General features: G+C 35.1%; 1 protein-coding gene across 2 annotated transcripts in view; it reads left to right on the forward strand.

Moving 5' to 3' along the window:
* NGLY1 (N-glycanase 1) overlaps nt 1–26,086 on the forward strand; it is a 62,906-nt gene that overhangs the window by 12,490 nt on the left and 24,330 nt on the right. For both annotated transcript variants that reach the window (XM_041734061.1, XM_041734062.1), the window contains exons 3-6: nt 3,283–3,528; nt 13,304–13,469; nt 23,034–23,256; nt 25,776–25,897. In XM_041734061.1, coding sequence (XP_041589995.1) covers nt 3,283–3,528; nt 13,304–13,469; nt 23,034–23,256; nt 25,776–25,897 — 757 coding nt within the window. The remainder of the gene's footprint in view (nt 1–3,282; nt 3,529–13,303; nt 13,470–23,033; nt 23,257–25,775; nt 25,898–26,086) is intronic.

The raw sequence follows: 26,086 nt of genomic DNA on the forward strand, positions 1-26,086 counted from the left end.
GAAAGCTTTTCTCAGCCTAAAGGAGAAATGGTAATGGTTTGTGTAAGTTCCATGTGGACAGAGCCTTTTGTCTAAAAAGCCTTTTGTCCCCTCTGTTGCTAGCTCCTAGAATACATTGAGGCACTCAGTAAGCATATGTTGAATTAACAACTGATAGCAGTGGAGATGAGGAAAAAGTAGAGGCATCTAGAATTTTCTTTTTAAACAGAGCCTGCAGGACTTACTAATCAACTCAATGTAGAGTATAAGGGAAAGGAAGAAATGAGGGATTCTTCTAGGTTTTGGTTTGAGCATATAAGTGGATGCAAATACCATTAGTTCAAATTGAGAAACCTTGGGAGTATAGCAGATGATGGGAGAAATCACTACTTACCTTTGGATAATTATAAGTGACATACTGCTAAACTTTCAATAGAGATAGCCAGTAGGCAGTTGGATATTTGAGTCTATAACTCAAAAGGAGAGGTCAGGCTGGAGATAGAAATTATGGTGTCATCTGCTTGTAGTTACAGACATCTGAACATAGAGAACTTAAAAATATAGGAGGCAACATTGTAAACATTGCCCATTTTGTTCAAGGAAATACAGATTTTTGAATTAAATGACAGAAAAATGTAGTAAATGACAACTGGAAACTGTACTGATTTCTCAGTTTTGAAGTGTTACACATTTTGTGGAGTCATATTTGTCTTTCATTCAACAAATATTTGAGTGCCGGGTGTGATGGATGACCAACCATCCCAGTTTCCCTCGGGCTGTCCTGTTTTGTTTTGTTTTTAATGTATTTATTTTTATGGTGTTTTTTTTTTGTTTTGTTTTTGCTGTCCTGGTTTTAACACTCAAAATTCCACATTCTAGAAAACCCATCTCAGGCAGACCGAAAGGTTGGTTACACCAGTGCCAGGTAATAAGCCAGATTGAAACTTGCAGAAGTTTTTGACACAAATGGAGCAACAGTTTCAGAAAAGATTACCATGTTTTGATGAGACTAATTTATACTTCAAGTTTCCGATTGTCTTTGGACTTCACACCTCAGGACCTGTCAAGTAAATGTTCTATCACTGGCTAAGTTGCAGAAGGAACCAGTGGAACTGCACCTGAACTCTTATCATTAGAAAGAAACTGAATTGGCTTTAAGATGAAGTAGGAATCTCAGATCCATCCCAAAATGTTCAGTTGTATATTAAAATCCTGGGCACTTTTGGGCCTCCTTGCCTCTGAGGCTATCGTCTTTGTGAAAATTCTGAGAAGAAGGTTGAGAAAGACTGGGATCCACATGGGTATATATGTGACTCATCTGGCTTGCTGAGTGCGGTGGTTTTCACCAGACACCATAGGAGGAGGGCAGTTTTGGTTGTCCTGATGACTGGAAGATATTACCAGCATTTAGTGGGCAGGAGCCAGGTTTGTTTAACATCTGGCTGTAAGAATTGTCTTAGCAAAAATATGTTGAGAAATACGGATTTTGCTAAATAACTACTGTTCTCATTCATAAAGTGTTATTGGATCTGGTGCATTAAGCCTGTGATTTTGTCTTTTTGTGAAAATACAGTGCTGCTGATGAAACTTTTTGGCACAGGCACTTTGGCCATATCATATATTCTTTTAGGATTGGTCCTGAAAAGTTGGAAGGGAAGGGAGCAAGGCACAAGCAGCATCTCTTCCTATAAGGGCCTTCTCTAAGGTGTAGACTGAACAGATCCAGACACTTGTTTTACTGTATTTCCACCTCAGCCCATGGTGTCTTCTACCTCTCTCAGTGCTGCTCCACTAACAGTATGAGATGGGAAACCTCTTTATTTGGTTTTAACCTAGCTGTCTAATTTCTGAAGAGAAACTTCATCAGAGATGTGAGGTGGTTCCTTTCTAATGTTAGAAAATCATTGTGGTCCAAATTGTGTTAATCATATATGTAATCATCTCAGCTGTAGAAATATTCTCTTTTTGCTCAACATTTCCATCCGTTAGTACAAGCTTATGGTTTTTGGTCTCTGTTAGTCTAAGATGGAGTCAATTATAGCTTAACAATTAAGTTTTGTTAAGTTTGAATCTTTACTCCCAACAATTATTCTGTAGCTTCAGGCAGGTTAACATTTCTGAGCTTTTGTATTTTCATATAAAGAATAGGGATAAATCTAATACCTACATTTCAGGGTGATTGTGAGAATTATTCTAAATAACATACATAAAATGTTTAGCATAGCACCAAAAACACATAAACACAATAAGTGATAGTTCAGTTTTGTTTTTACAGAATATATAGAGCTTAATAGCCTCTTCTAGCTTTTTAAAAGGGATTTATTTGGAATTAATTTCCATGTCATTAGTGAGAAATGTGTTGATCAGTTGATTCTGATAGGTCTGCCATCACCAGGGAAATAAGATCATTCTCAGTTGTGGAGCTCAACTTAAATGCTTAGAATCAACAAGTCTGTCTTCTGTATATTAACAATCATTGTATCTCACATGCAGTTGGTGGAATTACTATTTTAACATTGTTGCTTCTTAACACTTTGAAATTTAATTGAAGATCTTTTCATTTAACTTGTTTTTTGTTTCATAATTTGCTGTTTTGCATTGTGAGCTTTGTTGTAATGTTTATTGCATCTTAAAGCACTCTGATTAGGAGTATTCATTAAATGAACTACTACTTAAAAATGGGATTTTTATTATTTGTTTGTTTTGTTTGGACCACCTTTGTATTACTGTTAACAGTCCATAGTTTTGAACTATCAGGGTGTACTTTTTGTTTTCTTGGGAAAATTAGTGGACCCCATATCCAAACTTCTAATCATGTAGCTATTCTTTAAAGTCTTAGGTTTAAGAGATTCAAAGGTTTTTATATAACTTCTTGGTTTTATGTGACCCCAGATCATTTTGTATGGCTGCATCTCTACTAATTCCTATTATTGCATAGGGAATTTCACAGAGAATAGTAGTATTACATACTTTTGCAGAGAAGTTAGGAAAGTGCATTTTTATAATTCTTATGAGACTTTGTGACCTCTTATTCCTAAAAGAAAATATTTTTTCTAAAGGCCTTTGAACCACTCAAATAAGCTAAGCATTATATGCAAAGAAGGAGACCAGTTTTCTTAACTTCCTAGTTCATATATAGGCACTTTTTACCTTTGACCATCTAAAAGAAAATACTTATAATGGTACGAAAATAGAATGTTAAAAAACGATGTATTTTATAGTATTGGTTTCATTTTATAGGTATGCATATGAATGTCAGTAAAAAGCAAAGGTTAAAATTTTCCCCAATTTTATAAATTCCAGGGAGAAACACATCTTATCTTTCCTAAAAAAGCTTCAGTGGAGCAGCTGCAAAAAATTCGCGACCTGATTGCTATAGAGAGAAGTAGCAGATTGGATGGATCAAATAAGAGTTACAAAGTAGAATTATCTCAGCAACCTGCATCCAGTACCCAACTTCCTATAACACAGTCTTCAAATCCTAATGGGTTAACCCAGCATGCAGGGAACAGTGAAGGACAGTCATCAAACCCACCGTCTGCTCCAATGGTAATGTTAGAATTAAACCATTTTTAACCATTCAAAGTATTGAAACAGCAACAGCTTTGAAATATGTTGTGATTCTTGAATTTATGCCATCATTTTCTTGGTTCTTAGAACTGTAATATATCCATGGGGATCGCTGGATGGCTCAGCGGTTTAGCGCCTGCCTTTGGCCCAGGGCGTGATCCTGGAGTCCCAGGATCAAGTCCCACATCGGGCTTCCTGCTTCTTTCTCTGCCTGTGTCTCTGCCTCTCTCTCTGCGTCTATCATGAAATAAATAAATAAATAAACAAACAAACAAACAAATATATCCAGATTTCATTAGCTCTTTAAAAAATTGTCAAATTTATAACAGTAGGGGAAAATGGTTATTTTTTTATATACTTTTAAATCTTTTGGTTTATTGCTTCTTAGGCATTTCATCATTGTATCATTCATAAATCTACCCATTGCCTTGGTAGGTAAATCAGTAACATAAATTAGAATGTGTCTTTAACCTAAAACAAAGTAACAGATTTACCAAACAATGGCAGTCATACTAGATTTCCTCTACTACACCAATACTACTTTTTACCTGTTGCCATTCATTAAGAAGATTATTAATTCCAATAACCTAATCATTATCAATCCCTCAGTTTAGTAAAAGAAGTCAGCTTCTTCAAGGCAAATAATAATATATTAATTTTTTGAGAGGAGTGTGCTACCAGGTTAGTTAAGTTTAGCTTTAGTTTAGCATACACAGATAAATACATCTGAAGAACTGCAGTCAAACTTTTTGATTGCTTACAGGCATCCTTGGTACACTTAACTGATCTCATTTAATAGGAAACTATCCTGTTTGCAAAACAAAAATGCCTTTTGATAGAGGTCCTTAAGTTTTCCTCTGAATTTTCACTTGGAAAAACTTCATAATTTTTTTCTGTAGTAATTTTATTTAGTAGCCAGCTTCAACTTGTATCCTCTTAATTTTGGTAAAACATCTTGTCACTACCTCCATAAAGCAGAACTTGTATATAGAGTCAGTTATGAAATCTACCCTTAATCTTCTCATTGAGTAATTCCAGAGTCTTTAACTTCACTTCCCTGGTGGTCATTTCTTTGTTTATGCTGAGAACACCCTAAGCTTGTCTTGAAAAAATAAAGAATAAAGGTGGTAAAGGCTATCAGGGGAAGTGACAGAATGTTAACTGTCCTTTTATATAATTCTTATTGAGTGGTTTCCAAACTTTTTTTTGTGGAGGATTAACTCAACTTAAACATATTTCTTTGTGCTTCAGTTTACTTAGATTAACCTTTAAGTGATTAAAATATTTTCTCCTCTCATCAGCTTCACAGCTGTTTGCTTTTAATAATAATAAATACAACTAGTATTTAGGAAGCTTTTGAGAAACTGTTACTGAATATGTCAGATCAACTAGTAAAGATGCTAAGTGGCTGGGTATTCCATGAGATAGCATACATGAAAACTTTGTAAACTATAAAGGACTTTGTAAACTATAAAGGTTTGCCCCTGGTAATAATAATTCTTTTTGTAAAGTATCTGAGCTGCTGCATTCCCAGAGTAATGGAAAAATGTGACTACTTAACTTTAATGTGACTTAATAGTAACCCTAGTCAGTCCATTCCTTAGAAGAGTGGTTTCTATTTTGATTACACATCTTAACAGTAATAAAATGTTGAGTATATAACCCAGTGTTTATTTCCTTATAAATTATGTACTTCTAATATGTACCTTATACAGCAATTGTGTAAAAATGGTGAAATAAGAAGTAAATCTGAAATGTGCCCCAGGAGATTCTTTTGTGCCCCTCGTGAGATGAGCTGAGGCTCTCTTCGGTTTTGTGGTTAAGGTTGATACACTTAAGTTCTTCATTTTGAGCTCTATTTCTTGTTTTCTAATTATAGTGTTAGAATTTATCTTTTAAGATTCCCTACTTTATCCTTTGTGGAATCTCAGTGTTACAGTTTAAAATGCACAGTACTAACCACTCTTAGAGAAAAGCATATAATACATGAAAACATTTTATTTTACAAAATAGCTGTTTCTAAAAAAAAAAAAAAAAAAAAAAACAAAATAGCTGTTTCCTGGACTAAGCAGTATTTTGTTAGTGTTCTGACTCAGGAGATCCATTCATATTTTTTGACTCTACTGTAACCTCTTTCCTTTTTTTTGATTCTTAACCTTGCAATTCAGATATAATTTGAGGCCTTTAAAACTCTATAATCACCAGAAAGCCTCTGGATACTAAACTAAAAAAAAGGAAAAGGTCATTTTATTGACACAACAAATGTAGAGTTTAAAAGAAAATCAACTTTCTTACAGACATACGCTTTTAGTAGACAATCTGTTACCAATTCTTATTTCTCTAGTCCATGAGACACAGTATCTTTTTCTGAGTTTCTTAAGGGAATTGGAAGAAATTAGAATAAATCTTGTTTTTTATCACCAAGTCTTGGTTATCCATGGATCACTGGAATACATAGTTTAAAAAAGTATTTTGTTATGTAAGCATTCGTCACTATTATTTGTTGTACTATAGAATTTGACAGCTATGTTCCCCTGCCTTGCCCATTTTGAGTGGGGGCACTCAGTTGTTAATTAAAGATCAAAGTCAAGCAGCAAGAGAAAGATTTAAAAAGTATTGAATGCATTTAAATAGACAGATCCTGAGCATTGTTACCTTCATAGCTATTATAATATTTCTTTGGTTGAAACTACATCAAGTAAAATTTTGAAATATAAATTAAAGTGATAGTCACTAATGTTGAAGTTTGCCAATAAGCTTTTCCTTTAAGATCTAAAGTACTGAAATATATTGGTACTCAGTAAAAGGTGATGTTGTTAGAAACTTACTTTGCTGCTCTCTCTGGATATTTTATGTAAATGGAATTACACAATATGTAGGTTTTTGCTTTTGGCTTCTTTATTTTGTATGTTTTTGAAGTTTATTCATATTGTAGAATATATCAGTATTTTATTCCTTCTTATTGCTTGATAGTATTCCATGATGGACATTTGGGTTGTTTCCCATCTTTGCCAATTATGAATAATGCTGCTCTGAACATTCACATACAAGACTTTGTGTGGGCATAGGTTTGCATTTCTCTTGAGTTGATTCCTAAGAGTAGAGCTACAGGTTGTTTGTTAAGTTTATGTTTAATGTTTTAAGAAATTGCCAAGCTGTTTTCCAAAGTTGTTGCACCATTTTACATTCTCACCAGCAGTGTGTGATGTTACGATTTCGCAGTACCCTCACTGACACTTGTTATTGTCTTTTTTATTATGGCAATTTTAGTGGATATTAGGTAATATCTTATTGTGGCTTTAATTTGCATTTCCCCAGTGACTCAGTTGACTTTTAAATTTGCTGGTTATACATGTTGAATGTTTAGTGTTCCTAAAGAACATAATTTCCCAATAACCCTTTATGTATCCTTTGCCTTCAGAAAGCATTTCAAAACAGCAGAGAGTTTTTCAAAGACAAAGAACCTTACAATGTTAAAAGCATTATATTTCCAATTTTGCAACTTCATCTAGGTTGAAAACAGGTGATTCTGAACTATGATTTGCTTAAAATAAGCCTGCAGCAGTTATTACACAGCTAGTTTAGATGCATACCTTTATTTGGCCCATGCCTACTTTTAGAATGTGTATAGAATTGTTAAGGACTTTTCATCAATTCTAATCACTCTAGAAATTATTGCCCATTGTGTATATGGGTATGCATTTATTTTCTTTTTTTTTTGGTATGCATTTATTTAAAAGAATTATCATTTGAAATTATTCTGTTGAAATTATAAATATACTATATTGTTAGACAATGGTAAACAATAAAATGAGTTGGTTTATTTATGTTTTTAGGAACTGGTTTATTTTTAAACTTAATCTCATAAGAAACCTTTCAGTTTGGATCTATATCTGATCTTTATTAGAGAAGAAATGTTCTATTTGGACATAAGATTTAAATGTCCAATTTCTTGTTCTGAACCTACAATTCTTAAAGGTAAAATATACTGCATACCCTTCAATAGGGGATCACTTAAATTATAACACATCTGTATACCGGAATTCTTAGCCTCCATTAAAAATGATGTGGTCTATTTTGGCATTACAAGAGTTATTATATGGGAGAAAAAAACAGTAAACTACTAATTCCAAAGTTAAAATAACATTTGTGTGTGTGTGTGTGTGTGTGTGTTTAATATTTCAATTTTCTTATTAAAAATGTACGTTCGGGCAGCCCCCGTGGTGCAGCAGTTTAGCACCCCCTGCAGCCCAGGGCATGATCCTGGAGACCCTGGATCGAGTCCCACGTCAGGCTCTCTGCATGGAGCCTGCTTCTCCCTCTGCCTGTGTCTCTGCCTCTCTCTCTCTCTCTCTGTCTCTATGAATGAATAAATGAAATCTTAAAAAAAATAAAAATATACGTTCATAAATATGTTCATTTTAAAATGTCTAGAAAGCTATACATAGACAGCCATAATTTTATCTTAAGGTGAAGTTACAAGTGATTCCACATTATTTATACCACTCAGTATTTCCTGAGAATTTCTTGCAACAACATTTATTACTTTTGTAAATAGAAAAAAAAAAAGGGAAGGGTTTGTAAGAAATAAAGTGATAGAAGTCCCAAGTTGATTAAATCATCAAAAAATTATTAAACAGAACTTTTGTGTTTAAAAGCAGGTTCTAAATTTAAAAGGCACAAAAGCAAAAGGCTGCTTAAAGGCAAAAGGAAGACTGGTGGGCTTGAAGACCTATGTTTTTTTTTTACTAAAGAAGTGAATTTGATAATCTGTCTTCCACAGGTTTTATCACATGATTTAGCAAAATATACATATTATATAATTTTTTCTTAGAAGAGTCTTGAATATTTTTCACATTAGAAACCAAAATAATTGAAATCCAGGTATGGTCAGTGAAGCAAACTGCCTATTTGACCTAAAACCAGACAGATTGCACCTTTTGAACTTCGGTTCCTACTCCAAATAACTTCAGCTAACTCAGGGAATTAACTGCTGCCTTGTGTACCTGGTTGCCCAGCTGCTGGAGTCGCCACGCAATTGGCAGACTTCACTTTTATCACTTAGTATTTATGGATTTGTGCCAAAGAATATGTATAGAAATAAGGCAAGAAAATAAACTCTACTGTTCAGAATTGTTTGAGTGCCATAAAAACCACAATGAATGAAGTAATTTCCAGATTGGAAGTATTAAATTGAAAGTAAAAATTCCCTAAATGAGTTCTTATCCTCTCAGTAAATGAAAACCTACATTTAAGAACAACAAGAATACTGCTGTGCCTCATTGTTATAAGAATCCTTTAAAACAAAATGGAGATCTTTATTTTTGTGTGTTTCTGTATCAGTTCTGGTAAAGGAGCACATTCCTCCCTGCTGGGAATACCCTGGATTTCTCATCACTGGATCGTAAATTTCTTCAGTCATCTGTTCACTCATCCCTTCCGTAAATGGGAGAAACGTGTCTACTCTTAATAAAAGCCAGTTCCTCCTTTGTTCCTGCATCCCTTCTCTGCTCACTGTGAAATCTCACATGGACTGTGCAGTCTTGAACCTCCTCTTCTCGTGGGGATTCTCCTTGTTGTCATTTAAACCTTGCTTTAGGCCAGTTTTTGTTTAAGGTTAGACTGTTAGCATCAGACTGAGCTGGACATTCAGATTCCTAGGTGTAACCCCAGACTGGCTAAATCAGAAAAAGAGGGAAGGAATTGGGGAAATCTGTATTTTTCACAAGCAGATTAATGTTTAGGGACCTTTCCTGCAAACTCTTCTACCTTAGAAACAGGCAGCATGCTGGTTCCTATATGTCCTGGATCCTACATGTCCTGTAGCTCTCATTTCTTCTTTACAGCAAGTTTCTGGAAGGGCCTCCTATACTCATCCTTGTATCTTTACTTCTCACACACCTGTCTAGCAAGCTTCTTCCATTCTTTAATCATGTACCCTATCAGTAAAATATTTGAGCATATTCTTTCAATATACATTTTGTTTATAAATTCTATAATGTACTGTTAAGCCATTATGCTGTACAACTTTCTTATAACTTTTTTTTCCTTGTTAAAACTATTACAAAACTTCTAAGATCATTAAAGATCTCCATGCTGCTAAATTTAGTGTACTTTTTTCCAGTTCATTTGTACTTGACTGTTCATTGTCTTTAGCTCAATCATTTCCTGGTTTTTCTTCTAGTTCAACTATTGAGTCAGTTAGTTGCTCACTCAGAATCCACAGATCATTCCTAATGTATTTTTCTACTTTCCTAACTGCCCTCTGACTCCACAATTCAGTCTTCAAGACTTGTTGATCCTATTTCCTAAATTATTTTTTATTTACTTTTCTACTGCTACTAAGCCATCTAGTTGAAGCCACCAACACTCTTAGAGTTCTGCAGTGGTCCCCCCTTGGGTCGTCTGTAACGTCCTTTCTCTAGCTACAGTTAGAGTGATACTCCGAAAATGTGAATCTGACCATTTTAACTCTCTTGCTTAAGTATCTTTAATAGCTTCCCATTACAGTGAAAGAGACCAGAGATCTAGCTGCTTATCAACTCTGCTTCATCCCCAGCTTTCTCTCTCCACCATTTCCTCTGGGTTCTCCATGCTCTCTATTCTGATCCTACATAATTTCCTAAGCGTGTCCCCCTACACACACACTCCCAGGAAATGAACATTGTACCAATATTAGTTTCTGTATCCATAGAGTACTTTGTGAAGATATTGACTTGACTATTTCAGTCTCAGTTATTTTTCCAGTATGTGACCCACACACATACTTAATATTTGTTGACAGTACAGTGGTTTTGTCGTTATTTAATGCCTGTCCCTCCCTTAAACAATAAAGTGACCGTGTCTGTCTCATGTACTCATTCCCAAGCTTTTGAAAGTCCTAAACATTAAAGAGAGTGTTTGATAATGGCTTTATTTTTTAAATTAATCTATGTCTACCTTTTAATATACGCATTTAACCCATTCGTATTTACCATCATTGTTAATATTTTTGAACTTTGTTTCTGACATTTTATTTTTGTGTTGCCTGTGTCTTTTTGCTTTTTCCCCTTTTTTCTCCTATTTTTGTTTTATATTGAGAACAGTTTTCTTCTATTATTTTCCCCTTAAAAATTAGAAAGTTAAATATCGGGGCACCTGGCTGGCTCAGCTGGTTAAGCATTTGCCTTCAGCTCAGGTCATGATCCCAGGGTCCTGGGATCAAACCCCACATCAGGCTCCCTGCTCTGTGGGTAGCCTGCTTCACCACTCCCCGTCCTGCTCCTGCTCTCTCTCTCTCTCTCTCTCAAATGAATAAATAAAATCTTTTAAAATAAAAAAGTTAAATATTTTTTTTTAGTCTTCTATTATTGCCCTTAAATTTTTAATGCAAATATTTACTTTTATATTTTTTTACTAACATAACAAGAACCTCAGAAAGCTTTTACTCTTTTTCTGCTCCCTTCCCTGCTATCCTGTTTATGAGAAAGTTAGAGATTTTGCTTTTTAATTATGATTATTTGTAATAATCAGAATTTAGGTCTTACTAGTTTATTTTTTTAATGCACTCCTGCTACTTTTATCTCAATTTCTACTCCTGGGTAATCTGTTTATTTACTTTGGTTATATTTTGAGGGGACAGTAACATCTCTAAGAATTATTTTAGATTTTGGAGCAATATACTTTCTACACTGTTACATATACACACATCTTATTCTGTGTGATTAAGTTTGGCTGGGCAGGAATCCTGTGTTCCCAGTCATTTTCCCTCAGAATTTCGGAGATTTTGCTTCATTGTTTCTGAGATGTCTGATAAATAGAAGGCTTTTAGGATTTTGTTTTTCTACTTACTGTTATGAAATGTCACTATTATATGCCTAGTTTTATCCCCCCCATTCATACTGGCTCTTTCTTTAACTCTGAAATTGGCTTTCATTATTTCTTTGAGAAGTTTCTCTTTTCCACTTTTTTCTACTCTACTTTCTAGACTTTCTGTTAGCTGAATTTGGAAACTTTTGGATTTATCCTCAGTGTCTATTTGGGTTTTTTGTGCCACATTCTCAGAAAATGTCTTGGCTCAGTCTTCTAATTGATCACACTTTAGCTATGTTTATTCTATTGTTTGACATCTTCTGTACTTTCTTATTTTAGTGTTTAAATTTTTAATTTCCAGGATTCATAGTTGCCTTTCTCTGAATACAGTATACTGTTGAATCTCTGAAGATAGACTTGCTGCTATGGCTACAGGGTTAGTTCTTCTTCTTTTTTTTTTTTTTTTAATTTATTTATTTATGATAGTCACACACAGAGAGAGAGAGAGAGAGAGGCAGAGACACAGGCAGAGGGAGAAGCAGGCTCCATGCACCGGGAGCCCGATGTGGGATTCGATCCCGGGCCTCCAGGATCGCGCCCTGGGCCAAAGGCAGGCGCCAAACCGCTGCGCCACCCAGGGATCCCCAGGGTTAGTTCTTCTGATGTTGATTCTAATGTATCTTCATAACAGTATGGGTCGTTGCAGATCTAGTGAGTCAGAAATCTGCTAGCCTATCTTCTATGAATGCGGCAACTGTGGGGAGGGGTAGGACATGCTTCAAGATGGGCTATACCAGAAGCAACTGTTCTGAGGTTGGACATTTCTCTTTCCTTTTGGGAATCTAAGCAGCCTCCCTCACTTCTCAGAGGCATAGTTCTTTGTTGAGAAGGAATGATGGTGGTGGAGGGGTGAGATTTGTCTAGCGATTCCTCCTGCAGAGCCCAGCCAGGATCACTGTTTATTCAAGGCCCTTTTCTGCCCTGTGGATTCTGTGGCTCCTCTGCCCTTGGGATTATTTTGAGAACCTTTTTTGTGTTAGTATAACCACTCTTTTGAAGGAAGCATATTGCCATGGTTTTTTCCTTTAATCCATATGTATCTATTTTTCCTTTCAGGAATTTATCAAAAGTCCTCATCCCTTTAGAATGTTCCTCCTTTGCTAATGCAATGTAGAGTGTTTTGTTTTGTTTTGTTTTTTAATTATGTTACTTATAGGGATTTGAAGTGGAAAGGCTGTCAGATGTGTTGCTCAGAGCACTCTATTTTTTTTAAGATTTACTTACTAGAGAGAGACTATGCGTGTGCACGCACATTTACACACAGGAGTGTGTGTTCCCCACTGAGAAGCTGGGGGAGAGGCAGAAGGAGGGGGAAAGAGAATCCTCACGCAGACTCCCCACTGAGCGTGGAGCCCAACTCAGAGCTCAATCCCAGGACCCTGCAATCATGACCTGAGCCAAAAATCAAGAGTCGGGTGCTTAACCAACTGAACCATGTAGGCGCCTCTCAGCACTATCTTGATCCAAACTTGTAATCAATAATTTAGCATATCTTTGTTTTTGTTTTGTTGAAAGACTTTATTTGAGAGAGAGAGAGAAATCATGAGCTGGGAGAAGCAAGACTCTACTGAGCCAGGAGTCCAACGAGGTGGGGCTTGACCCCAGAAAACAGGGATCCCGACCTGAGCTGGAGGCAGATACCCAACTGACTAAGCCATCCAAGCGCCACATATCTCTGTTTAAATATATCCTCAATAGTACATTCAGAGGAAAAGAATAGATATATCTTAGACTGTTAGATATGAATATCTCCTAAAAATAATATTATACAGGCTTTGAGTGATATATTTCAGTGAATCCATACATTCTTCTTTATGTATGAAATCATAGAACCATCATATTCTGTTATGTGTTATTTTTGTAGCATATGGAGAAAAGCTAATCAGTATTTTTTTTCTATTAGGTTACTACTGATTCAGTCATTCTAAAAGTTCTTCGGTCCAACATTCAGCATGTGCTGGTCTATGAGAACCTTGCTCTCCAGGAGAAAGCACTGGCTTGTATTCCAGTCCAAGAACTAAAAAGGAGATCTCAAGAAAAGTTATCTAGAGCTAGAAAATTGGATAAAGGTAGTGGTTTTTTATAACCATTCATTGCTAAGAATACATCATTGCAGAGAAACACTGAAATGGTGCCTTTTGCTGTATACATCATAAAATCCTAACCTATTTCTATTTTGATTTTTAAGAAGTACAATAGTAAAATTTTACTGCATGTACCTCATAGACACATCTATTAACACATCTTTTTTAATATATATATTTTTTAACCTCAGTATATGTGTTTGTAATTTAATCATTGGTATGTAGATTTTGTAGGTATAGTAGAACTTAAGTCTGTGGGACATATGATAGTATTATGAGTGAATTTTAATGTGAATTGGACAGAAACCATATTTAAGATCAATCCATATGAATAGACCATTAACTCACTTTGGCTAATAAAGAGAGAGTGTCCACTGCTATCTGGTTCTTCCTCACCAACTGCTGTCTACTGCCTGGGGATAAATTCAGCTCTGCCACTTTACTGTGCATCACTGAGCAAGTAATTTAATCTATACCTCAGTTTCTTCATTTGAAAATAGGATGATTTTTAAAAATAAATGAAATAGTACATGTAAATGGCTCAGAATGATACCACGTCCATCAACCAATAATATTTGTGTGTTATCAACCAATAATATTTGTGTATTATCATTAATAGTCTTAGGATTTTAGTTGTTAAATTTTCCCAATGTCAGCATTTTTACTTTAAGTTTTTATGTAATTAGCTTTTATCTAAACCATTAAGTTTTTATGTAATTAGCTTTTATCTAAACCATTTCTTAGTACTATATTTTCTAGGGGATTATGTAATTTTTCTGGCAGTTACTGTAGTTTGCAATAAATGTTTTAACTAAATCCACCTTCAAAAACACTGTTCTGCTTCATGTATAGTATAGATAACATTTTAACAGAATTATTCCAGTTCTTCCTCTCATCCTTATAACATTGCTATCATATGCTCCAGTCACCCAATACATTGCTATTGTTATTATTTAAAGAAGTTACTTTTTAGGCCAAGAATAAGAAAAACAAAAGATTCTCTTTTTACCCTCATATACTCCTTTTTCTGACAGTTTCTGTAGATCCATATTTCTGATCTATATTATTTTCTCTCTTCTTAAAGATCTTTTAATATTTCTTTCAGGGCAGATCTGCTAGAGATGAATTCCCTCAGTTTTTTTTCATTGCATGAGAAAACCTGTATTTCTTGTTTACTTTTGAAGAATAATACCACTGGGATACAGGTTCTAGGTTGGTGAGGTTTTTCTTTCAACAGCACTTTAAATATTTTACTCCGCTGTCTTCTTACCTACATTGTTTATGACAAGAAGTCTGCTATAATTCCCATCCTTATTCCTGTATAGGTAAGGTTTCCCCCCTACATCCCCTAGCTTACTCCCTATCCCCAGCTTTATTCAAAATTTTATCTTTGGTTTTCTGCAATTTGAATTATGACAGGCCCAAGTGTAGTTTCTTGGTTGGTGTTTTCTGAGCTCCTAGATCTGTGGTTTTGGAATCTCATTAATTTTGGAAATTCTTGGGCATTATTGCTTCAAATATTTTTGTTTCTCTTTTGCTTCTGGTATTTCAAAATGAAGGTATCCTATTTTGCTATCATGTATCTCTGCCTAATTTCCCACAGTTCTTAGATGTTCTGGTCCGTTTTGAGATTCTCCTGCAGTCCTTGGATGTTCTGTGCCTCCCTCCCCCCCATTTTTTTTTTCTCTTTGATTTTCAGTTTGGGAAGTTTCTATTAACCTATTTTCAAGCTCACTGACTGTCCCTGGCTGTGTCCCATCTACTGTGGGCTCATGAAAGGCATTCTTCCCTTCTGTTACAGTGTTTTTGATTTCTGGCATTTCCTCTGGATTTGTTTAAGGTTTCTAAACAGACAAAAAAAGTGTATTTACATTATCCATCTGTTCAACATGTTGTTTACTTTTTTCATGAGAGCACCTAATATTATTAATCATGGTTATTATATTATTAATATTATTAATCAGTTATTTTAAGTTCTTTGTTGGTTAATTCCAAAATCTTTTTTTTTAAAGATTTTATTTATTTACTCATGAGAGACACAGAGAGGGAGAGGCAGAGACACAGGCAGAGGGAGAAGCAGGCTCCATGCAGTAGCCTGATGTAGGACTCAGTCCCGGGTCTCTAGGATCACGCCCTGGGCTGAAGGCAGGCACCAAACTGCTGAGCCACGCAAGGATCCCCGGTTAATTCCAAAATCTTGAGTTGTTCTCATACTTGCATTATCTCTTCAGACTGTTTTTTCTTGCTTTTTAACACATCTTGTACTTGTTGGAAGTTGGACATGATGTATTGGGTAGTAGGAGCTGAGGTGAATAGGCCCTTTATATAAGGTCTTATGTCTTTAAAGAGGAGTTGGGCTGTGTTTTTTTGTTTTTTTTTTTTAAGATTTTATTCATTTATTCACGATAGACATAGAGACAGAGGCAGAGACACAGGCAGAGGGAGGAGAAGCAGGCTCCATGCCAGGAGCCCAATGCGGGACTCGATCCCAGGACCCCAGGATCGTGCCCTGGGCCAAAGGCAGGCACCAAACCCCGAGCCACTCAGGGATCCCGAGTTGGGCTGTGTTTAATGTTAGCTGCAAATGTCAGGAACTTCAGCATTCCTCTGGTATTCTTCTTGTCTCCCCCATTGTCTTTGGGGTTTTCTAAGAACTCCTCCTTAGATATGGTCTGCATCTCTTATTAGACTCCATTGTTGTTACATCAGAGCCTTGGTGTAGTGGTAGAGCATGGGGTGCAGAAGGCCTCTGTAATCTTATGATTAAATCTCAGTGTTTTAGTGGGTCTGTGACCTTCCCTAGTCTTTCTTAACTTCCCCCGCCCCTCCCTTAAGCAAGATAGGAAGGCTAGAGGTGGCTAGGGTCAGGGAAGTTCCTTTCCCCACTTCAGAAAAGGCTCTGGTAAAATCTCTTTCCCTGAAGAGTAAGGCCTTAATTGTAGAGAGCACTCTGGGCATACTTTGTATATCTTAACCTTCTCCTCTCCTTCTCAGACCTATTAGGGGATCTTTTTTGATTCTTCACCAAGAAAATCTGATTCTTAGAGGGAAAACAGACAAAAATGTTAGGAACCCCTCCTAAGATTTTATTTCTTACTCAAACTAGTCCATATTCGGCCTCCAGCAATTTGTCAAAATTACCCTTTAAAGTGTTTCTTCAAACTTATGACTCCAGTGGCTTCTGTTCCATAAAGCAGATGGCTGGTTGTGATTCTCTGTATTTGGCCAAGATTCTCTGTAATTGTCTGTCTCTTCAGATTTCAGGAGATACTTTGCCCTGTGAACTCTAAGGAGCTCAAGAAAAGTCAGTGATTTTGGTTTGTTCAGTTTTTTGTTGTCATAATGATGGGAATGACAACTCTAAGTTCTTTACATGTCAGAGCTAAAACTAGAAGTCTCTATGAGGGATTAACTATGTATCTCTTTTCCTTTTTTTTTTTTTTTTTTTTTTTGATCTTTTAATCACTTCTTACATATGTCATTTAGGTATTTAGCTGCCCATTGTATTTTGGTAGTTTTGTTTTTATTATAATATTATATTGTGTCATTTCCTATTGTTTCCATTTCACTGGGCTGAAATGATGTTAACAAGGCCACGCTATCTCTCTCTGTTTTGAAGACCAGAATGGGCCTTAGACTTAATTCAGTAACATTGTTGTGAGACCTTGAGACAGTTCTTCCATCTTCTTGGATTAACAGTTTTTTTTACTATTTATGAAACGAGAATGCTTATTTATGTGATCACAAAGGCCCTGTTCACATTAAAGTTCTGTGCTCCTTTAGATGATCCCTCCATAAATGCCTATTTAACAGGTACTTACTGAAGCATGTTTTATATGTGAGTCATTGGGCTGAGCCCCATAAGGGAAACACAGCAGTGTCCCTGTTGATATTTGCCTGGCATTTTTTCCCTCTATTTATAAAGGTAATACATGGCTGTTTTGTAGAAAATTTGGAAAATATGGGTAAGATAAGCCATCTATAACTTCACATCAGAGTATGATTTTTGACATTTCTGTATATATCCTTTCATACTTAAAATTAAAAGCACTATAATGGAGGTTTAGTAGGAAAGAAGGAACATATCAGGTTGGTAGAATGGTATTGTGAAAATCAGTTAAAGATTGAGCTTTTTTTTTTTTTTAAAGGTTTTGAAGGGTAAGTTGGAATAATAACCTGAGATGCCAAAGGACTTATTAAGGCAGGGGTAAGGGATATTATTACAAATGTAGTGAACAGCATGTATGAAGGCAGAAAAGTTACAGGCTCTATGTGGGGAACAATGAGTAATACAGCCTGGCTGTGTATAGCATAAGGAGTGGGTAAAACAGTAGTGAGAGATCAAATAGGCTGAGACCATATTTTGGTTGACACTGAATTTCAGGCAGAAAAATGTACACCAAAGAACTAGAGATAGGATGCAACAAAGAATACTTCTAATAAAGTTTTGATATAGAAAATAAGGACCAAAGAACTTAGGAGGATGTACATGTCTTATTTGTAAGGCTAACATTGCAATGCTAGTATGATTGAACATTAAGCAAAAATATCATGTAACTGTACTCATTAGCAAAGAGGCAATAAAGCAATTGCTCGGAGAAGCCAAGTATTCTTGATTACTTAATTCAGTAGCATTAACCATTGAAGCTTTAAGCAAGTGAGTGACATCAGAAATGTGCTTAAGGAAGATTGATCTAGCAATAAGTTGTAAGATGAACAAGAATAACGGGAGTGCAAGGAGAAAACAGCTGAAACAGTAGTAGTAGAATTTCTATAAGAGGAATTAGGGTGAATGGGGTATTGTGGCAGCAGGGAAGAAAATGGATGTGAGTTATTGGGGTGATAGAATACATAATGTTTGCAGGTGATGAGTATGTTTGCTGTGATATGCTTAAGGAAAATGTCAAGAACTGTCTAGTTTTGAATTCAGGAAACTAGAAGATTAGAGGAGTCAATAGGAACAGGCTTTGAAAGGAAATGGTTTAAAGTACCTGCTGACCATTATCTGGAACAGGTGAAAATATAAGCCTGGAGTTCTATTAAGAGGTCAAGCCTTGATGTACATTTTAAGATGATAGGTAAAGCTGTGCAAGTAAATGAGATTTCCCAGAATGAAAAGGCAAGGGGGAAAGGAGGGATTGCAGAGGTTCTAGAAAACAGGGCATTACTAGCCACATGTAGATATAATGGTGATTTTTCTTTCATTCATTTTTTTATTTTCATTTTATCCCCATGTAAATCTTGTTCTGGGTTTCTGAACAAAGAAAGATGTTCTGGTTTGAAGCAGAAGCGAGGACCTGACAATCCTACCCACTGAGATACCGTTAGAGATAGGTGAGGCTCAGAGAAGCATGATTTCATAGTTCTAGCTTGGAAGACAGAAGAAGATTTGTCATGATTGTTCCAAATATAGGCGAAACACCTTTTGTAAAGAGGAAAGAACCCTGTCATTTTGGAAAAGTGAAATAAAATATATGTTGGCCTACTAAATTGAATATGAAGACATGGGAGAAGAATCTTGAGTATTAAGGTGTATATAAGGATGAGACTACCTGTACTGATGTTTTTACTGGTTTTCTTCTCATTTCCTCTTATGCACACTAATGTCTGTAATTTCCATAGGATTAACTCAAGATGTACATTTTTGCAGTGCCTGGGTGGCTCAGTCAGTTGAAGGTCTGCCTTTGGCCTAAGGTCATGATCCAGGAATCCCAGGATCGAGCCCCACATCGGGCTCCCCACTCACTGGGAGTCTGCTTCTCCCTCTCCCTCTGCCCCTGTTCATATGTTTCTCTCACTCATTCTGTCTCTCCGATCGATAAAATCTGTAACAACAACAACAAAAAGACCTTCATTTTTGTCACTGAAGGTTAACCAGAAATCTATTTGCATGGTATTTTTGAAGATGATAAATGTATTAATCTGAAGTCTTGTTTATAATTTTAAAATGTACTCTTCACACTCTGATACATTGTCCATACTCTCACAGAATTTAGCATCTAAAAAAACCAAAAAGCAAATAAAAAAAGAATTCAGTATCTAAGTCAAACCTCCCTTTAAGCCCCGTATCTGTGAGCTTTCTGAGCTCTTATCCTCTACAGACAGGATTCCATGTGGGTTTCTCTGAGCCATAATTAAAGATATTGCTTGATCAAGGAGTACTGATCCTCAGATGGGCCTCATTCTCTGTCCTACTTCTAACTGGGAGGCCGCTAATGTATGTCTGGAGCACATATAACACAGAAGTACAAGGATGCTGTCTTCCTTTCCCTTCTTTTCCCAATTTGATAATGACTATTTGGTGAACAGTATTAATTCTAATATTATGAGACTTATTTTTTTAGTCCATCATTCATTCAGATATTTACTGAGCACCTGTTGTGTGACAACACAGCTCGAGGTGTTAGGAATACAGCAAAGAGCAGAACAAAAGTCCCTGCTGTCATGGGTAAGACAGACTAAAAAACCCAAATAACTCAAAGATAGCAAGTAGATAAGTGCCAGGAAGAACAAATAAGTCAGGATAACAGAATTGAGAGTGGTTAAAGGATGCTAGTTGGTACAGGGTTGTCAGAAAAGGCTTCTTTGGAAAGCAGTGATTTCCATTCCAGGTAGAGGCACCAGCAACTGAAAAGGCTCCTCTAGGTGAGAGTGAGTTTGGCATGTTTAAAGGATGAGGACATGGTGCCTGTAGCAGAATGAACAAGATCAGAGAAATAAAGGGGGTATACTGGTTTCCTGTGTCTGCTGTAACAAATTATCACAAACTTGGTGACCTAAAACAACAAAATTTATTCACTCCCAGTTCTGGAAGCCAGAAGTCCATATTCAGTATCACTGGGCTGAAATGATGTTAACAAGGCCACGCTATCTCTCTCTGTTCTGCTATCACGTTGCCTTCTGTGTGTGTGTTTGTGGGTATGTGTAAAATTTCCCTCTGCTTCCGTCTTCTAAGATTGTATGCATTTAGGGTCTACCCAGATAATCCAGTATAATCCCCCGTTTTCAAATTCTTAACTTCATAATAGCTTTAAAGGCTGCAAGTGCTTCTTTTTTTTTCTGTATTTGGTAACAGTTATAGACTCCAGGGGTTAGAATGTGATATCTTTTGGTAGACCATTTTTCAGCCTACCAGAGGAGACCAATTGTGGTAAGAAAGAGTAAGAGTAAAAAAAAAAACAAAAAAAACAAAAAAAACAAAAAAGTAAGAGTAAAGACTTTGGATTGTATCCTAGTGAGATAGAAACCCATTGGAGGGTTTTGAGTGATACAATACTGCATTTTTAAAAAGATTACTCTGCTTTAGGTACTTAATGGAGAAGAAGGGGGGCAGTGCTGTATTTTCTAAAGTTCATTTTTAATCTAATATGAGCCTTAATCTCATGAGAAAAGCTAAACTCTTCCTGCTAATCGGTACTACACCCCTTCCATAGGTAACAGCTATTATTGTGTGATATGTTCCTTTTCATATCTTTTCTTATGTATTTACACCCATAAATAGTTACCTGTAAAAATAGCGTGAGTTTACATAAAACTAATCGCAACATATATCTTCAGTTTCTTGGTGTTTTTCATTTACTAATTTATTTTAGAAATCTTTTTAACTCTCCATAGTGTTCTATAGTATGCATATACTGTTATTTTACAGTTCCCTATCAATACACATTGAGATTACTTATCATTTATATCCATTTTAAATGCTTCTGCAGTGAGAATTCTTGTAGAGCATGTCTTGTGGTATATATGCACAAGCGTTTCTGGGAGAGAAACATAAAAATGTCAAGGGTATGTGGTATTTAACACTGTAAAGGATCCTGTCAAACAAATTGCCTTTCAATTTACATCAGAAGTGTCCGAGAGTATTTATTTCCACTTAATGAAATTATTAGACTTCTTTTATGGACTTTGAAATTTTCTAATGGGTTTGCTAATATGCTTACCAATTTATAGAGGTTCTTTATATTCTGGATCTTTTCTTTGTTAGACATGTTACATTTTTTTTCTCCCAGTGTTCTTCGTTTAATTTCATTTAGTGTATCTTTTGAAATTTGTAAGCTTAATTTTAATATAAGAAAGTGTATTTTTCCCCGTTATTGATTTCACCGTCTGCATCTTGCTTAAGAAGGCCTTTTCCTACCACAAAGTCATAAACAGATTCTTTTGTAACTTCTATTACCTTTATACTATTCCTTCTCTCAATATAGTATTTTTTATTGTCCCTAAATCATTTATTGAACAGTCCATCCTCTTAGAACTACTTTGAAAGGCTAACTTCATTAGATACTATGTATCACGCAGAAGTCTTTCAGGAGTCATTCTTTTGTTTCAGTGATCTGCTTTGTTCTTCACTAATATCACAACTTCTAATTATTAGAATTCTTTAATGTATTTTACATGTACTAGATGAATTTATCGTATAGTTCTTAGTCAAATTTTATGAAAAATTATTTTATAAAGTTTTAATTAAATACATTTGTAAATTAAATACTTTTTAAATTGCTTTATGATTGTTTTGGGGTTTGCATTAAATTACAGATTAATAATAGAGAATTAACTTTAGAATATTGTTTTCCCATCCAGGAACATAATATATTTCCAGGCTTTATATTCTCTAGTTTTTTTCTAGTATAATTATTTTCATTTTGAACTATATCAAAAAAATTGAGTATGAGTATAGAAATAGAGTATAATGTATCAAACACCTATGACCAGCATTAAACTTTACTAGATCTTAACATTATGCCATATATTTCCTTCATATATATGTTCTATAATCACCTCTTAATAATAAAACATGAAAGAGATGAGAACTCCTGGTATCTCCTAGATTCTTTTCTCCTCTCCTTCTCTTCTTCCCAGACATACCAGTCTTGAATATGGTCAAGAGACATCTTTTTATTTGATAAATAGATACAATATTATAATATTAGAAGCCACACTTACTTCCTAGGTTGTTTTATACTGTGCAGACATTGTTGTATTTTAGGTGATTTGTGGTGAGTATTCACAGATGGATAATATTGTATAGTTAAAAAACTGATAGAAAAGCTGATAGATTGATTTTTTTTTTTTTTTAGGTGTCTGGAATTCTGTGATTTCTGTTTGTGATTTCGTGATTATTTCTTGTTTACTTGTATATACCTGGTAACAAGTTGACTATAGTTCTTTTTAAATATTTTTAAAAATTAGACTGATTTTTTTTAATCTCCCTGTGTTTCAAGATCAATTACACATTGACCATAGTTTCCCAAGAGGTTATCATATTCAGCTCACTTGTTAGTATATAATGTTGGTTAGAGGTTAGAGAGTGGTAAATGTTTACTGCTATAAATATAAATATTATGTCGTATTTCAGCCTGGATCACAATATGCTTACAGTTTTGTTTTGTTTTTTTTTTTGACAGTTCTTTTCTTGCATCATATTTGTGAAAACCTTTTAGATCTTCTTCTATTTTCATATATTTCAGTTCCATAGTCAATAAAATATGTGTACTATTTTTAGCTTTTGTCAGCTTTAGATCTTAACTTGACTGTGCTTTAACTTCTTAGGTACTAAAGTAAGTGATGAGGATTTTCTTCTGCTGGAGCTTTTACACTGGTTTAAGGAAGAATTTTTTCAATGGGTGAATGACATTTTGTGCAGCAAATGTGGTGGCCAGACTAAGTCTAGAGGTGAATCATTATTTCCCAATGATGATGAGATGAAATGGGGTGCCAACAGAGTAGAAGATCATTACTGTGATGTGTGCCAGTTCAGCAATCGATTCCCAAGGTGGGTGTCCACTGGACAGTAAAGTTAGAGTGATCTCTTAATGGAATGGTTAGAAAATGATTTTTATTAAATGAACCTTTTAATTATTAGAAATATATTTCTCTAGGACAGAGGTCAGCAAGCTATAGCTGGCAGGCTAAATCCAGACCACATCCTATTTTTGTAAATAAAGCTTTATTGGAACACATTTATGCTGATTTGTGTGCTTATTATGGTCTATAATTCTTTTTACATTCCAGTGGCAGGGTTGAATACTGGTAACAGAGGCCATATGGCCTGCAAAGTCTAAAATAATTACTGCCTTTTTATAGGAGAAGTTTGTTTATTCTTGCTGTAGAATATAAATTGAGTGTAGTCTGAGCACATTTAATACTGTAAATCCTGTATTGCTCTTTTAATTATGTAACTTTTAATTTTCTGGTAACTTTAATAATGATTGATAACACATAAAAATAACACTAGCAACATTAATAATATTGATAAATCATGATAGTAAACACAGCGCTCTGCTTAAAATAATCATTAAATGGTAATAAGGAAGATAGAAGTCTAGTACCATCATATTATTTTATTTTCTTTTTAATTAGGTGCCTCCTCCACCCAACTTAACATATCTTCATTATCTGAATTTTATTTGTCTTTAATTTTATTTATTTATTTGAGAGGGAGAGAGAGAATGAGCAGGGAGGAGGGGCAGAGACAGAGGGAGAAGCAGACTCCTCGCTGAGCAGAGAAGCCTGACCTTGGGCCTTGATCCCAGGACCCTGGGATCTTGACCTGAGCCGAAAACAGAAGGCAGATGGCAGACGTTTAACCAGCTGAGCAACCCAGGCACCCCATTATCTAAATTTTAAACTAAAGAAGTTTGAACTTTTCAATTAACGTTTTTCATATTTTAATTCATAAACCTCTTATCAGATTTTTTCAATTGACAATATTTAAAAATTTTGTATCATCAGTCAAGAAAAGATACCAAGTATTTGAAATTCCTAATTTTTGGAGCTCAGGGACTCCGTTTTATCCTAACTAGGACAAAACTGGGTACCAGTCCTATGACATATACAATATAGAATATAGAATATACAGAATCCAATATCCAGTAATTATATAAAATTAGTCCAAGTTTTTTCATTCAGTGTACATTTGCACAGTAATTTTGTAAAGATTGGAAGGTAAAAAAATATATATATAAATCTCTTTCCTCCTAAACTTTTTTAGGCAATTTTTTTTAAATTTATTTACTAGAGACAGAGAGAGGCAGAGACACAGGCAGAGGGAGAAGCAGGCTCCATGCAGGGAGCCTGATGTGGGACTCCATCCCGGGTCTCCAGGTTCACACCCTGGGCTGAAGGCGGCGCTAAACCGCTGAACCACCTGAGCTGCCCCTTTTTTAGGCAATTAGATATAAACTGATAATGCACTGTGGAGGAGCACAGGCTAACAAAGATACTTGTTTTACTGTTAGCTGTTCTCTGTATAGAGTTGGGATAATGAACGCTATTAATTCTAGGCTAAGCTGGTCATTCAGCTTGGCACACGTATATAGAAGAGGCAAAGGATGCTCTAATTCTGCCATTATTACTTCTTCATGTAAATTTACATCTTTTTTCAATTACTTAACTACTTTAGTTATAAATTAATTTAATTTAGCTAGTTTAAGCAATAGCATCTGCTTAAGACAAACTTGTCATTGCCAAGCCAGTTTATTCATGTAATGGTTTCCTTCCAGAGGCTCACAGCCAACATCTCTGCTCAGCTGGGGCACATTCCTTGCTTAGCCTTATCAACTGAAATCCTCCTCAACACAGTATGCAAAATTTGGTGTTCTCTGGTTTTATGATAATTTTTTAATGGGAATAACTTTTTTAAACATCACTGTAAATATCTTTCAAAAAACAACTTTCAAATTAGCAAGCACCTTTAAGTAGTTAAGGAAAAAGTTTTGACCAAAAAGATCATTAGAAAGGTATTTTAAGTGGAATTGAGTTCAACTAAGTTTTAAAATCTTGATTGAGTAGTTTGTTAAAGTTGTTTACCTTTTAAATGCATGAGCTAATTATACCACTTGTTAGAATAATACTAATGCTTTAAGCAGATTTCCTAGAGAATCTCTACCTGTTCAAATCTAATCTGTCCTGAAGGGCCCACTTCAAATATAAGCTCTCCTCTCAACCACTGCCCCGTAACACTACATCTGAGCTATTGTATGGTTTGGTTGCATTCTGCCATATATTATTAGTTATTTGTGTTAATTCCTTTTTCCGAGAACTGTACCACTGATTAATCATTTTTCACTAAACATTCTAACGTAACACCTCATATATTCTAGACTCTTTAATCACTATTTAAGAATGTGAAATTAATATATATATACTGTATGTCAACTGTATTTCAGTTAAAAATAATTTTTTAAATGTGGAATTAAAAAATAATACTATTCAGCACAGAGATCATATGAAGTGTTTAAAATTCTTAATTTTGTTAATGAATCAAAGTTTTTTGTGGCTATTTTAAAATAGGTATAATAACCCTGAGAAACTTTTGGAAACAAGATGTGGACGGTGTGGCGAGTGGGCCAATTGTTTTACACTGTGCTGCCGAGCCTTAGGGTTTGAAGCTCGCTATGTTTGGGATTATACAGGTATAAAACATGATGTGGGCAGACTTACCCTAAATCCCAGTATATATATATATATATATTAAAAAAATGTAATAAAAGCCATGTGAAATTTATATTGTCCTTATTTAGAAGTGACTCATCATCTAAATGTTAAAAACGTTGTTTCCCTTGTTCTCAGATTTTTATTTGTGGTTCTGTTGTTTTTTTTAG

The sequence above is a fragment of the Vulpes lagopus genome, chromosome 19 (genome assembly GCF_018345385.1).
Source record: "Vulpes lagopus strain Blue_001 chromosome 19, ASM1834538v1, whole genome shotgun sequence".
NCBI lineage: Eukaryota > Metazoa > Chordata > Mammalia > Carnivora > Canidae > Vulpes > Vulpes lagopus.